This window comes from Tachyglossus aculeatus, chromosome 21 (genome assembly GCF_015852505.1).
Source record: "Tachyglossus aculeatus isolate mTacAcu1 chromosome 21, mTacAcu1.pri, whole genome shotgun sequence".
In the NCBI taxonomy this organism is placed as follows: Eukaryota; Metazoa; Chordata; class Mammalia; order Monotremata; family Tachyglossidae; genus Tachyglossus; species Tachyglossus aculeatus.
In genome coordinates, this window is record NC_052086.1 from 22,887,594 (window position 1) to 22,903,810 (window position 16,217).

Here is a 16,217-nt window from a genome sequence, read left to right on the forward strand (position 1 = left end):
GTCAGTTTTCTGGTCAGAATCCTTGAAGCAGCATGGCCTAGTGGATACAGCACGGGCCTGGGAATCAGAAGCACCTGGGTTCTACTCCTAGTTCCACTACTTGTCTGCTGTGTGACCTTGGGCAAATCACTTAACTTCTCTGTGCCTCAGTTATCTTATTTGTAAAATGGGGATTAAGACTGTGAGCCCCACGTGGAACAAGGACTATGTCCAACCAAATTAGCTTGTACCTGCCCCAGAGCTTAGTACAGTGTCTGGCACATACTAAGTGCTTAACAAATATCATTAAATAAAAAAATCTGAGGGAGGGTGGTGGGTCTGACTGATTTCACAAACAATCAGCTCTCATTCTAAAAGTCAACACCATGGCCCTCTAATTTAATAACCCATCTTTTGTGATTCTGGATTCCCTGGGTCATCTTGATCAGGACTAGCTGGACCACCTGCTTCCTGGGCCAGCAGTGGTGGTCAACAGAAACCTGATGTGACCCCCAAGGCATATATTCTTATCTCGCCTTTTGACTTCTCCAGTACAGAATGAGGCAATACAGTCACTGAGATTTGCCTAAATTGAGGCTGCTGAATGCACCCATTCTGTATTTACTGTAGAGCCAAAATTTTATTTGACAACCCTGGAAATTTAACTTTTTAGAAGTCAAGGGGAAAGTTAATTCAAAGATAACAAATCTCAAAGGAGGTACAGTGATAACAAGATTTGAGAAGTGTTGTCTCAAAGTTAATAGCTTTGTAATTGAGATAGTTTACTATTATCTCTTGAAGCCAAGAACAAGGTAAACAGGAAATACATCCCCACAAGGGCTTTAAAGGCTTATTCGAAAAACATGTGAAACCAATTCACTTGCTTTCTTGTGCTTTGATAAAGCATGACTATTCTTAGCTACAAAAAACGTTTGGAAAACGAATTCTGTATTTTCAACATTACTTGGCTGGTGATGCTAAATGTACTCAGTCTCTTTTTGCAACATCTTAATAAAATCAGATAATCTTTTACCTCATATTTAGCAGTGACATTTGGACCATCTGATTTGGGAGTGAGCATTGTGTCTGATTCTGTATTCACAGTAAAAGCACCAAACTGCTTAATCAAACTGTCAAAATTGTTCTCATCAGGATCTTCTGGGGTTGTAAAGGATAAGGCAGATTTATCTGTTTCAAAGAAAAAGTATTTTAAGCTAATAAGAAACGTTTACAAGAGTTACTAAAATGATGTCCACCAAATGACATTAAACATATTATTATGACTAATGTGAGAAATTAGAAAGTTTAAATGTTATATCAAGTTAAATTCAACTTGCGCTTTGTGGAACTTTCCCCAGACATCTCCCAATACTCCATCCCTTGCACCCCAGAAGTGTTCAGAAAGTGGTTCCCCCAGATTTCTCAATAATGTGAGGATGTGGAGGGAGATAAGAATTTGGTTCAAATAACCTATAGTCCAAAAGCACAGAAGACGAAAACAAAATCATGTATTTGGGATGGTGATTCATTACACAGTGTAAAAGTGGTCTCCAAGAATGTTCATGAGTTATAGGTGGCTTACAAGGACTTTAAGAGGAGGACTAGAAACAAGTAAAACTGAGGTAATACCACATTTTTAATGTCGATGGCATTTCACACTTACATGGTTTTTGAATATATTTATCTATCAGGGCTAGTTGCTGTGATAAAAATAAAGATCCTGTTTTTATGCAAATACCTTTAGTAAAAATAAAAGGAAAACGGAAATAAAAGTGTAGACAATGATCAAAGCTGAAACTTATTTTCAACCATTAAACCAAAGAGGAAATGAAAGTCAAGAAATACCTTCAAATAAATAAATCTCCATACCTACATGCACCAATAAATTACTAAAACATTGTTTAAACTATGAATGAAATTTCAAATTACATGAAAACAATTAAGAAAACTTTGTTTGCAGGTGCCTGGAGTTTAAAAGATACAATTTATATAAATCAAAATTTGTACTGAAAGCCTACTGTTGCATCAAATCCAACGGCTCATATTCTATCCTAATCCTTCTCGACCTCTCAGCTGCCTTCCACACTGTGGACCACCCCCTTCTCCTCAACACGCTATCCAACCTTGGCTTCACAGACTCCTTCCTCTCCTGGTTCTCCTCTTATCTCTCTGGTCGTTCATTCTCAGTCTCTATTGCAGGCTCCTCCTCCCCCTCCCATCCCCTTACTGTGGGGGTTCCTCAAAGTTCAGTTATTGGTCCCCTTCTGTTCTCGATCTACACTCACTCCCTTGGTGACCTCATTCGCTCCCACGGTTTCAACTATCATCTCTACGCTGATGACACCCAAATCTACATCTCTGCCCCTGCTCTCTCCCCTTCCCTCCAGGTTCGCATCTCCTCCTGCCTTCAGGACATCTCCATCTGGATGTCTGCCCGCCACCTAAAACTCAACATGTCCAAGACTGAACTCGTCTTCCCTCCCAAGCCCTGCCCTCTCCCTGACTTTCCCATCACTGTTGACAGCACTACCATCCTTCCCGTCTCACAGGCCGCAACCTTGGTGTCATCCTCGACTCCGCTCTCTCGTTCACCCCTCACATCCAAGCCGTCACCAAAACCTGCCGGTCTCAGCTCTGCAACATTGCCAAGATCCGCCCTTTCCTCTCCATCCAAACCGCTACCCTGCTCGTTCAAGCTCTCATCCTATCCCGTCTGGACTACTGTATCAGCCTCCTCTCCGATCTCCCATCCTCTTGTCTCTCCCCACTTCAATCCATACTTCACGCCGCTGCCTGGACTGTCTTTGTCCAGAAACGCTCTGGGCATGTTACTCCCCTCCTCAAAAATCTCCAGTGGCTACCAATCAACCTACGCATCAGGCAGAAACTCCTCACCCTGGGCTTCAAGGCTGTCCATCACCTCGCCCCCTCCTACCTCACCTCCCTTCTCTCCTTCTCCAGCCCAGCCCGCACCCTCCGCTCCTCCGCCGCTAATCTCCTCACCGTTAGGCCTCGTTCTTGCCTGTCCCGCCGTCGACCCCCGGCCCACGTCATCCCCCGGGCCTGGAATGCCCTCCCTCTGCCCATCCGCCAAGCTAGCTCTCTTCCTTCCTTCAACGCCCTACTGAGAGCTCACCTCCTCCAGGAGGCCTTCTCAGAGCCCCCTCCTTCCTCTCCCCCTGTACTCTCCCAAGCGCTTAGTACACTGCTCTGCACACGGTAAGTGCTCAAAAAATTCGACTGAATGAATGAGATCAGTGAAGAGGCTAAATACGACTAAATGATTGAGATCAGAGAAGGGGCTGATACCCTAGTCTAGCAGGGATATTATGAATGCCTAAACCAAGGAAAATGTAAACCCGATTTTTTCTTAATTCTGATTGTCCTATTTTTTCCCAAAAAAGAAATTTAGAGGAAACAATTCCTAAATACTTAAAGATCTATATCATCAGATACTTACAGTTTGTAATGTGAATGCAGAAAATCGATGGATTAATCTGATCAACTAATTTAAAAATCCTTTGAGGAGGACGTGCTGTAAAATTCATTGAATATATGGCAGCTTTCTGACTACAAAACTGGCTGTCACCTCTGCAAATACAGAACAAAAAAAGCTTTAAGGCCTATAAACACAGTCAAACTTGGCAGATTATTTAAAAGTCACATACTAACAGTTACACTGAAAGTATTTTAAAAAAGATGCTAGAAATTGGGTCCATTTAATTTATTCAGTAAGAGGTTTAGCATTTTAAACTCAATTTTCTTTCTAAAATGGGAGAAAAAAAACACTAAGCATATAAAAACACCAAAAGAATTCTACCAAGCACACATGGCCATGTTCTACGATACATTCATAGGAAGTTTAGCTTGAACATCTTATCTATAATTACGGGGTAGAGAATCTGTCCAAATTCCTGATTCTTTACGACCAAGTTCCGATTGAAGAACCATGGGTATTAACACCTGGAAAAAAGGAGCAGAGCTCTGTCTGAAATGATCTAATAATCTTTAATAGGAAGTAGAAGAGTATGCAGTTTGCCCAGGAGTTAACAGATGGAAGTTAGTTTGACAGATGGATATATCAAAAAATGAGTTCAAAAAGACATTGAAATACAGCGCTGATAAAAGTGAGGGACTTTTTAAAACGAAAAGAGTAAGATCCAGGGGAAAATGATTAATGGTATAAACAAGAGCTAGTCTAAGGACCCCTTCAAATGAGAGGCAGTGTGGCCCGGTGGAAAGAGCGCGGATCGACTTGGGTTCTAATTCCAGATCCTATACTTGCCTGCTGTGTGACCTTGGGTAAGTGACTTCCCTTCCCTATGACTCAGTTTCCTCATCTGTAAAGTAGGGGCATGTGGGACTATATAGTAGTAGTAATAATATTTATTGAGCGCTTACTGTGTGCAGAGCACTGTATTAAGCCCTGGGGAAGAATACATGGTCCCTGACCCTTGGGAACTCACAATCAAATCTGCATCTGACCTGATTATGTGTATTTACCCCAGTGCTTAGCACATGCATGGCACAGAGTAAGTGCTTAACAAATATTATTATTATTATTTAGGGTTGGGAGGGCACTGGTGGTGGAAAGGGATCTATCGAGGGCCAGCTGGAAGTTTTAACAGTGGCTCTGAGAGAGGCAACCACAGCAACACAACCCAGAGGAGACTGGAGTGAAGAGGAGTAAGCAATCTTCCCTTCCTTGTCCTTAAATTGTGAGCCCCCAGGGCCCCAGGGATTGTATCTAATTCTCTCTCCTTGTTTTTTCCCCAACATTTAGTACAGTCTTTGCACATAGTAGGCACTTCATAAATTACTTTTGAATGAATTACTAGGCAGTTGGTGAGACAAGACAAGGAGAGCTCAGTTCAGCTGGCTTCTTCCTATAAGACCATAAAGAGACCGTAATCCCCACATTCAGGCCTTCAACACCACATCCCCTTTGGCCCCTCTGCTTCCTCTCAGGGGGAGAAGCAGGAATGATGCTGATTGGAAAATCCTGATGAATGGCCAGTTTTTAAAACCTAATATCTTTGCTAAATTACTATAGTATACAATAAGACTAGAAGAAATGAGAGTTAGAACTAGTGGGAAACTGGTGAGGAAAGAGATGGTTGTCCTGAGAAGGGTAAGCCAAAGAACAATCTATTGATTGTTTTCATTGAGCGCTTACTTTATACAGAGAACTGTACTAAGTGCTTGGGAGAGTAGAATATTACAGAGTTGGTAGACACATTTCCCATCCACAACAAGCTTACAGTGTAGAGGGCCTGATTACTTGTGGGTCACAAACATTTCTTTTTTATGAGACTTAATGTTCACAAACAATAAATTAAAACAATTCAATTTTCTATTGGTCTGCTTCAATTTCTCTTGTGGAAACACTATACTTCTCAAAGTTCTGCCTATGAAATATCAGCTGTCATAGATTTCTGTAAGCACAATTTTAAATTAGCTCAGAGAATAATAAGTAGGTCTCATCATCCTACCTATGGCATAAATTAACCTCTTCTGAATGTCTGCATTTTCTATGGGTGTTGAGATTTGAATTACTTTTACACAGCTCACTCAGCACAAATTCTTCCTTCAAATTCTAATCATTTGGGAGTACTTCTTCCACAGCGTTCTCCAGCACAAATATGAAATGCCAACATTCTTGGAAATTCACACATCAGAAAAGCCAAAACAAAGCCTCCCTAATTGTCAATTTATTTGTTACAAATGCCAGGTTAGCAAAAATGTGTGAAATCAAACGTTCTTAACTTGTCCCTGAAAATAACTCTGATATTTGCAAATGGAACTTAGAATCTATCTATAAATTAAGCACTGAAATTCACTCCAATCCCCCGAACACACAACCTAACTTGGTATTTCATGGGGGGGGCGGGGGGGATCAATTTATCTTTGTTTTCTTTCTATTGTTCCTGCAAAGCTATCACGCTACACATAAGGGTACCAGAGAACACCGTTTGGGATATGTCACCCTTAGTATAGGGGTGGCCAAAGTACAGTTCACCAGCTGCTGTGCTTCTCATGGTGAAAAGCTAGGTAACATACATTTTGTGGCACGTTCAGGAGTGAAAATAAACCAGTGTAGGCCTGAACAAAAGTTGCTGGAATGGCTGTACTGGTGTAAAGCACCACGGTGGACTGCGAAGTGCTACTGCTCCAGGCTTTTTGGTGGCTGTGACATGCCCATCCACAAGGGCCTGGGCTGGAGAATAGAAGCAAGAGATGAGTTGAAACTAGAGGGAATCTGGTAAGAAAAGACATGGAAGTCCTGTCCTAGGAAAAGTAAGTCAAACAGAAAGAATAAGAAACCCCCAGTCCCACCCTTGAACCCTGCTCTAGCTATCTTTTACTTGCCAGGGGCGCTTACCACTTTCTTCCACACCCCCCCATCTTGCAACATCTGCTCACTGCCAGCCCCCTACTTGATCTGCAGCTCTCAGCCATATTATGTTTTCAGTTTGCAGCTCTTTGCTGCAGGGGATGTGCCCACCCTTGCACTAGAATAGTCAGTAGTTACACTTAAATTAGTTCAAAATTCAAATAAGTTAGGATTTGGTTTTCCTGCCTATGAAAAATTTTCCAGTTTCTTTGTTTAATCAGAAATATTTCCATCTAAACCAAAAACAATTACGATCAGACACCGGTGAACCTACGTGACTACTGAAACTGAGCATTCAGAGAAGACACTGAAGTCATCAGCACTGCAATCAGGATCACAGCAACAGTTTACATCACACTGTCCCAGTAACAAATCGCAAACACAGAGATCGGCAACTGGAGAAAACAAACCAGATAAAAGGAGACATTATAATATTATATTTCAATATATAGTTCACTAATTCAAACCCCACTGACTTCAGAAGTCACATTTAATTTTTCTAGTGCTCAGTTTTGGAAATGTTGAACTGAAAATTAGCAGTACGGAATACATACGTAATTTTTGAATGTTATGAATTAGGTTAAATTTGCCCTTTATTTAAAAGACCATGCAAACTGGGCAATAATCATATGCTAAAACTTTCTATTTTCTATACTTTTATGGGAACAATAAGGTAACTATACCATTCCATAATACTTTTTACATGATGAGATGATGACAATGAAGTCTCCTCACCTACTGGAAAAGAGATGAACACACCTCAGTCCTGAGATTTCAGGACTGAGAACCAGCACAAAATAACTGATTATCATACTAGTACTTCAAATGGTACCGCTCCCATTCCCTTACCCCCACTAAGCATGATTCCACTGGCATACAAATACAATGAGTGAGCATGCAGGGGGGCAGCAAATTACAAAGTTCACATAAAGGGTTTTTTTTTTTAACACGCAGGTCCCATTTATAGCTAAAATGATTGCACCATACTGCTAAAGCTGGACCATGAAACAGCAGGCTTTGGCCATGGTAGCTGCCTCAGCCTTCACTGCCCAAATTAATGAGCTATTTTTCAGGAATCCTGATGAGCCTATCCATCTTGCAGAATATAGTTAATGTTCCTCTGGTCAGAAACCTTCACCAAGAATAGCATAGCCCCAGAAAGCATTTCCCTACTTGCAGAAGTGGGACTAGAACCCACAGCTCCCCAGAGCTGTAGTCTTTCCAATAGACCAAGAGCAGGATTTATTAAAAGTAATAATAACAATGTGAGTAAGTATGGTACTTATTAAGAGATTAAGCACTCACTATATACCATCATACTAGGCGCTGGAGGAAATACAAGATAGTCAGATCAGCTACAATCCCTGCCCCACATGCACAACTAAAAATCAAACCAAGGTTTGGGTTTAAGTTATGTTGCGGTGAATTTAGGGCAGTCTTAAATCTGATACTTTTCCCAGTTCTAAACCTCACTCCACATTGGTGTTATAATCTTTAAAAAAACTCAGTAAAAGTAAAATAGGCACTAATTAAGTCATTGAATCTGACTGGTTGAAATTTTAAAGCACACTGAAAAACATCAGGGGCAAAATAAAAGCACCACTTCATTATTCAATACATGTAAGCGTTTCTACAGAAACGCTCTGGGCATGTCACTCCCCTCCCCTCTTCCAGTGGTTGCCTATCAACCTTCAAATCAAGTAAAAACTCCTCATTCTTGGCTTCAAAGCTCTCCATCACCTCACCTCCTCCTACCTCACCTCCCTTCTCTCCTTCTCCAGCCCAGCCCGCACCCTCCGCTCCTCTGCTGCTAATCTCCTCACTGTGCCTTGTTCTGGCCTGTCCCACCGTCGAGCCCCGGCCCATGTCCTCCCCCTGGCCTGGAATGCCCTCCCTCCACACATCTGCCAGACTAGCTCTCTTCCTCCCTTCAAAGCCCTACTGAGAGCTCACCTCCTCCAGGAAGCCTTCCCAGATTGAACCCCCCATTATCTCTGCTCCTCCTCCCCTCCCCATCGCCTCCACTCCCTCCCTCTGCCCTAACCTCTTCTCCCCATTTGTGTATATTTGTACTTATTTATTAATTTATTTTATTAATGATGTGTATATATTTATAATTCTATTTATTTTGATGGTATTGATACCTACTTGTTTTGTTTTGCTGCCTGTCTCCCCCTTCTAGGCTGTGAGCCTGTTGTTGGGTAGGGACTGTCCATATATGTTGCTGAATTGTACTTTCCAAGTGCTTAGTACAATGCTCTGCACACAGTAAGTGCTCAATAAATATGATTAAATGAATGTAACTTCTTCTCCCCCAAAATTTAATGTAGTTTTTTCACTTGAAGAAATAGAATGCTTCAATAAATTAACCTACAACTTGAAAGGTTCTGAGTTTCCATCCTAGTTTTCCCTCAAACCTAAAGTCAAGAACAAAGAAGCTTCTTGGTTCTATAAAATGGTCTCTAATGGTGGACTTACTACCTGCAAACTATTCAAAAGCTTTTGTAGCACAAACAGTTTTGTAAAAATGACTTTTTCATAACCAGACATCTAACCTTTGATGTTATGTGAGCATTTTTTTTCCCAGTTGTGATGCTTAGGGTTCCTAGAATTGAATCTCAAAATAAACATTTTCCCTACACTGTTCTCATTCCTGGTTTTTCCTCCTGCTTTGACAGTGTATGTTCTGGTGTACAAGCAGCATCATCATCATCAATCGTATTTATTGAGCGCTTACTGTGTGCAGAGCACTGTACTAAGCGCTTGGGAAGTACAAGTTGGCAACATATAGAGACAGTCCCTACCCAACAGTGGGCTCACAGTCTAAAAGGGGGAGACAAAGAACAAAACCAAACATACTAACAAAATAAAATAAATAGAATAGATATGTACAAGTAAAATAAATAAATAGAGTAACAAATATGTACAAACATATATACATATATACAGGTGCTGTGGGGAAGGGAAGGAGGTAAGATGGTGGGGTGGAGAGGGGGACAAGCGGGAGAGGAAGGAAGAGGCTCAGTCTGGGAAGGCCTCCTGGAGGAGGTGAGCTCTCAGTAGGGCCTTGAAGGGAGGAAGAGAGCTAGCTTGGCGGATGGGCATGACTCAGTGGAAAGCACACAGGCTTTGGAGTCAGAGGTCATGGGTTCAAATCCCCACTCCGCCAATTGTCAGCTGTATGACTTTGGGCAGGTCACAATTTCTCTGTGCCTCAATTACCTCATCTGTAAAATGGGGAGTAAGACTGTGAGCCCCTTGTGGGACAACCTGATCACCTTGTAACCTCCACAGCACTTAGAAGAGGCCTTGCACATAGTAAGTGCTTAATAAATGCCATTATTATTATTATTACAAAACCAGACAGTCATTTTTTTTGGTAGAAGCCTTCACCTTGCATCTTATTATAATAGCTAAATATTTGCTCCTAGGTGCTGCATTTAATGATACTTCAGTTCTTTGTTACCCTTTGGATAATTATCATCAGCATCGTTAATATTACCATTAACATAAACAGTAGATATAGTATTAGTATATACATTAGCATACTGTGCTAATAATAATTATGGCATTTCTTAAGCACTTACTATGTGTCAAGAATTGCACTAAGCGCTGAGCACTGTACTACTAGTCTTAAGTATACTGTACTAGTATACTTTAAAAGTATGAGTAAACTGTACTGTATAGATATACCTATACAGAATAAATGATATAATATAAATAATATTTATACTGTTATAACCAGCTGTAACTGGTCCTTTCACAGAAACAGGCAAAAATCAAAAACTTAGATGGGGCTGGACGGCGTTTTAGGAGATGGGGCAGGAAACTCATGCCACTGTCTCAGGATTTCCAGAGCCTTGGTAACTGTCCCTTTCATAGGAACTGTCAAAACCCAAAAACGTAGATGGAGCTGGACGGGGTGATAGGAGAAACAGCGTGGCTTAGTGGCAAGAGCCCAGCCTTGGGAGTCAAAAGGTCGTGGGTTCTAATCCCTGTTCCACCACTTATCAGCCATGTGACTTTAGGCAAGTCACTTAACATCTCTGTGCCTCAGTTCCCTCATCTGTAAAATGGGGATTGACTGTGAGCCCCATGTGGGACAACCTGATTACGTTGTATCTCCCCCAGTGCTTAGGACAGTGCTTGGCGCCTAACAAATACTATCATTTAATTGTTTTTTTAACGGGCTAGAAACTCATACCACCGTCTCAGGATTTCTAGAGCCTTGGTAACCGGCCCTTTCATTGAAACAGGCAAAACCCAAAAACTTAGATAGGAATGGACAGAGTGGTAGAAGGGGCTGGAAACTCATGCCCCTGTCTTAGGATTTCTGGAGCCTTGGTAACTGGCCCTTTCATAGAAACGGGCAAAACCCAAAAAGTTGAATGGGGTTGGACGGGGTGGTAAGAGAAGGGGCTGGAAACTCATGCCACTGTCTCAGGATTTCCAAACCAAAAACCTAGATGGGGCTGGACAGGGTGGTAGAAGGGGCTGGAAACTCATGCCACTGTCTCAGGATTTCCAGACCCTTGGTAACTAGGCTGTTCATAGAACTGGGGTGGTAGGAGAAGGGGCTGGAAACTCTTGCCACTGTTTCAGGATTTCCAGAGCCTTGGCAACTGTCCCTTTCATTGAAATGGGCAAAAACCAAAAACTTAGATGGGACTGGATGGGGTGGTAAGAAGAAGGGACTTGTACTTCCCAAGTGCTTAGTACAGTGCTCTGCACACAGTAAGCTCTCAATAAATATGACAATGAATGAATGAATGAATACTTCTAGACTGTGAGCCCACTGTTGGGTACTGTCTCTATATGTTGCCAACTTGTACTTCCCAAGCGCTTAGTACAGTGCTCTGCACACAGTAAGCGCTCAATAAATACGATTGATTGATTGATTGAATGAAAGGGGCTGGAAACTCATGCCCGTCTCTCGGGATTTCCAAGCCTTGGTAACTGGCCCGTTCATAGAAATGGGCAAAACCCCAAAACTAGGATGGGGCTGGACGGGGTGTTAGAAGACGGGGCTGGAAACTCATGCCACTGTCTCAGGATTTCTAAAGCCTTGGTAACTACGCCGTTCACTGAAAACGAAACATGTAGACAGGTGTCAAAATCGTCAGAATAAAAGAATTATAGTTATGTGCAGATCATTAACAAAATAAATAGAATAGTAAATATATACAAGTAAAATAAATAGAGTAATAAATCTGTACCAGTATATGCAGGTGCTGTGGGGAGGGGAAGGAGGTAGGGCAGGGATGGAGGGGGGAGGAGAGGAAGAAGGGGGCTCAGTCTGGGAAGCCCTCCTGGAGGAGGTGAGCTCTCAGCGGGGCTCTGAAGGGAGGAAGAGGCCAGGGGAAGGACGTGGGCCGGGGGTCGATGGCAGGACAGTTGAGAACGAGGCCCAGTGAGGACGTTGGCGGCAGAGGAGCGGAGGGTGCGGCCTGGGCTGTGGAAGGAGAGAGGGGAGGTGACGTAGGAAGGGGCGAGGAGATGGGAATTTGTTAAGCACTTACTGTCACTGCTATGAGTCACACTACATGTGAGGGTGTTCTGTGCAGTAGAGAGATAGTACTCTCACAATTTATCCATTTTGATGGTGTTGACACTTACCTACTTGTTTAGTTGTCTGTCTCTCCCTTCTAGACTGTGAGCCTGTTGTTGGGTAGGGACTGTCTCTATCTGTTGCCCAATTGTACTTTCCAAGCGCCTAGTACAGTGCTTTGCACACAGTAAGCGCTCAATAAATCCGATTGAATGAATGAATGAAATGGGGTGGTAGGGGAAGGGGCTGAAAACTCATGCCAATGTCTCAGGATTTCCAAAGCCGTGGTAACTGGCCCTTCCATGGAAACAGGTAAAAACCAAAAACTTGATAGTAAGTGCTTCATAAATGCCATTATTATTATTATTACAAAACCAGGCAGTCATTTTTTTTGGCAGAAGCCTTCACTTTGCATCTTATTATAATAGGAAAATATTTGCTCCTGGGTGCTGCATTTAATGATACTTCAGTTCTTTGTTACCCTTTGGATCATCAACATCGTAGAACCCCTTTCATGGAAACGGGTAAAAACCAAAAACTTGACAGTAAGTGCTTCATAAATGCCATTATTATTATTATTATTATTACAAAACCAGGCAGTCATTTTTTTTTGGTAGAAGCCTTCACCTTGCATCTTATTATAACAGGAAAATATTTGCTCCTAGGTGCTGCATTTAATGATACTTCAGTTCTCTGTTACCCTTTGGATCATCAACGTCGTAGAACCCCTTTCACAGAAACGGGTAAAAACCAAAAACTTGATAGTAAGTGCTTCATAAATGCCATTATTATTATTATTACAAAACCAAGAAAAACCAAAAACTTGATAGTCAGTGCTTCATAAATGCCATCATTATTATTACAAAACCAGGCAGTCATTTTTTTTTTGGTAGAAGCCTTCACCTTGCATCTTATTATAACAAGAAAATATTTGCTCCTAGGTGCTGCATTTAATGATACTTCAGTTCTCTGTTACTCTCTGGATCATCAACATCGTAGAACCCCTTTCATAGAAACGGGTAAAAACCAAAAACTTGATAGTCACTGCTTCATAAATGCCATTATTATTATTATTACAAAACCAAGAAAAACCAAAAACTTGATAGTCAGTGCTTCATAAATGCCATTATTATTATTATTACAAAACCAGGCAGCCATTTTTTTTGGCAGAAGCCTTTACCTTGCATCTTATTATAATAGGAAAATATTTGCTCCTAGGTGCTGCATTTAATGATACTTCAGTTCCCTGTTACCCTTTGGATCATCAACAGTGTAGAACCCCTTTCATGGAAACGGGTAAAAACCCAAAACTTGATAGTAAGTGCTTCATAAATGCCATTATTATTATTATTACAAAACCAGGAAAAACCAAAAACTTGATAGTCAGTGCTTCATAAATGCCATTATTATTATTATTACAAAACCAGGCAGTCATTTTTTCGGGGGTAGAAGCCTTCACCTTGCATCTTATTATAACAGGAAAATATTTGCTCCTAGGTGCTGCATTTAATGATACTTCAGTTCTCTGTTACTCTTTGGATCATCAACATCATAGAACCCCTTTCATAGAAATGGGTAAAAACCAAAAACTTGATAGTCACTGCTTCATAAATGCCATTATTATTATTATTATTACAAAACCAAGAAAAACCAAAAACTTGACAGTCAGTGCTTCATAAATGCCATTATTATCATTATTATTATTATTACAAAACCAGGCAGTCATTTTTTTTGGTAGAAGCCTTCACCTTGCATCTTATAACAGGAAAATATTTGCTCCTACGTGCTGCATTTAATGATACTTCAGTTCTTTGCTACCCTTTGGATCATCAACATAGTAGAACCCCTTTCATAGAAATGGGTAAAACCCAAAAACTTGATAGTAAGTGCTTCATAACTGCCATTATTATTATTATTACAAAACCAGGAAAAACCAAAAACTTGATAGTCAGTGCTTCATAAATGCCATTATTATTATTATTACAAAACCAGGCAGTCACTTTTTCGGGGGTAGAAGCCTTCACCTTGCATCTTATTATAACAGGAAAATATTTGCTCCTAGGTGCTGCATTTAATGATACTTCAGTTCTCTGTTACTCTTTGGATCATTAACATCGTAGAACCCCTTTCACAGAAACGGGTAAAAACCAAAAACCTGAATGGGGCTGGAAACTCACGCCCCTGCCTCGGGATTTCCAGAGCCTTGAGGGGCCCGGCAGCCTCTTCAGCACGACAGTACAGTGCTCTGCACACGGTAAGCGCTCAATAAATCATCATCATCATCAATCGTATTTATTGAGCGCCTCCTATGTGCAGAGCACTGTACTAAGCGCTTGGGAAGTCCAAATTGGCAACATCTAGAGACAGCCCCTACCCAACGATGGGCTCACAGTCTAAAAGGGGGAGGCAGGGAACAAAACCAAACATACTAACAAAATAAAATAAATAGAACAGATATGTACAAGTAAAATAGAGTAATAAATATGTACAAACATATATACAGGTGCTGTGGGGAAGGGAAGGAGGTAAGATGGGGGGGAGAGGAAGGAAGGGGCTCAGTCTGGGAAGGCCTCCTGGAGGAGGTGAATAAATACGATTGATTGATTATTGATTGATTGATTGACCCCCAGGTACCCACCATCGGTGAGAGGGGTGGGCCGAGGCGAGGGGTCCCGGGTGGTGGGGCTGGGCCCGCTGCTGCCGTCCTCTGCGGGGATGGAGCTCTCGGCCCCCGCTCCATCGCCTCCTCGTCTTCCCTCAGAGCTGCGGGGGGACGGGCCGGAGGACGAGCTGGACGATGAAGGAAGGAAGATGGAGGAAGGAGGGAAAGATGGAGAGGTTCCAATCCTGCCCGGGGTCTGGCCCTCGGATGCGAGGGGGACCCCAAGGCCCAGAAAATAGGCCGCCAGTAGGACCGGCGGGGCCGCCATCGCTCGACACCACAGGCCCGTTGCCTTAGCAACCCGCGCTAGGCCGCGGGGCATCATGGGAGGCCTGGGAGGGGCGCCGACGAGAGGCCGAAAACATGGCTGAGGGAGGGAGGGAGGGAGGGAGGTGGGCCTCATCCCCTCAGTCGTCGTGAGGAGTCGGAGAATCAATCAATCAGTCGTATTTATTGAGCGCTTACTGTGTGCAGAACACTGGACTAAGCGCTTGGGAAGTCCAAGTTGGCAACATCTAGAGACGGTCCCTACCCAACAGGGGGCTCACGGTCTAAAAGGGGGAGGCAGAGAAGAAGAATAATAATGATGGCATTTATTAAGCGCTTACTATGTGCAAAGCACTGTTCTAAGCGCTGGGGTAGATACAAGGTAATCAAGTTATCCCACGTGGGGCTCACAGACTTAATCCCCATTTTCCAGATGAGGGAACTGAGGCCCAGAGAAGAGAAGTGACTTGCCCAAAGTCACACAGCTGACAAGTGGTGGAGCCGGGATTTGAACCCATGACCTCTGACTCCAAAGCCCGCGCTCTTTCCACGCCGCTGGTTCACAAAACCAAACATACTAACAAAATAAAATAAATAGAATAGATATGTACGAGTAAAATAAATAGAGTAATAAATATGTACAAACATATATATATATATAGATATACAGGTGCTGTGGGGAAGAGAAGGAGGTAAGATGAGGGGGATGGAGAGGGGGACGAGGGGGAGAGGAAGGAAGGGGCTCAGTCTGGGGAGAAGAGAAAATGGGGGAGAGGGAACAGGACGGGCCTCCCAAAAGCCTCTATACGAGGCTTAGGGAACCTCAAGGGACTCCCCCCACCTCAGCTCTTCATTCATTCAATCGTATTGATTGAGCGCTTACTGTGTGCAGAGCACTGGACTAAGCGCTTGGGAAGTCCAAGTTGGCAACATCTAGAGACGGTCCCTACCCAACAGTGGGCTCACAGTCTAGAAGGGGGCTCTTGGGGGGCTCTTCCACATTGGGCAAGTTGAGGTGGCTAATAGTAATAATGATGGCATTTGTCAAGCGCTTACTATGTGCAAAGCACTGTTCTAAGAGCTGGGGAGGATACAATAATAATAATGGTATTAGTTAAGAGCTTACTATGTGCAAAGCACTGTTCTAAGAGCTGGGGAGGATACAATAATAAGGGTATTTGTTAAGAGCTTACTATGTGCAAAGCACTGTTCTAAGAGCTGGGGAGGATACAATAATAATAATGGTATTTGTTAAGAGCTTACTATGTGCAAAGCACTGTTCTTAGAGCTGGGGAGGATACAATAATAATAATAATAATAATAATAATGGTATTTGTTAAGAACTTACTATGTGCAAAGCACTGTTC

At 42.4% G+C, this 16,217-nt stretch overlaps 1 protein-coding gene across 3 annotated transcripts in view; it reads right to left on the reverse strand.

Moving 5' to 3' along the window:
* TCTN1 (tectonic family member 1) overlaps positions 1–14,851 on the reverse strand; it is a 35,410-nt gene extending 20,559 nt beyond the window's left edge. For all 3 annotated transcript variants that reach the window (XM_038762498.1, XM_038762497.1, XM_038762499.1), the window contains exons 1-4: positions 14,560–14,851; positions 6,648–6,768; positions 3,440–3,570; positions 1,013–1,167 (exon numbers count right to left, since the gene is read on the reverse strand). In XM_038762498.1, coding sequence (XP_038618426.1) covers positions 1,013–1,167; positions 3,440–3,570; positions 6,648–6,768; positions 14,560–14,851 — 699 coding nt within the window. The remainder of the gene's footprint in view (positions 1–1,012; positions 1,168–3,439; positions 3,571–6,647; positions 6,769–14,559) is intronic.
* Positions 14,852–16,217: the final 1,366 nt, after the last annotated feature.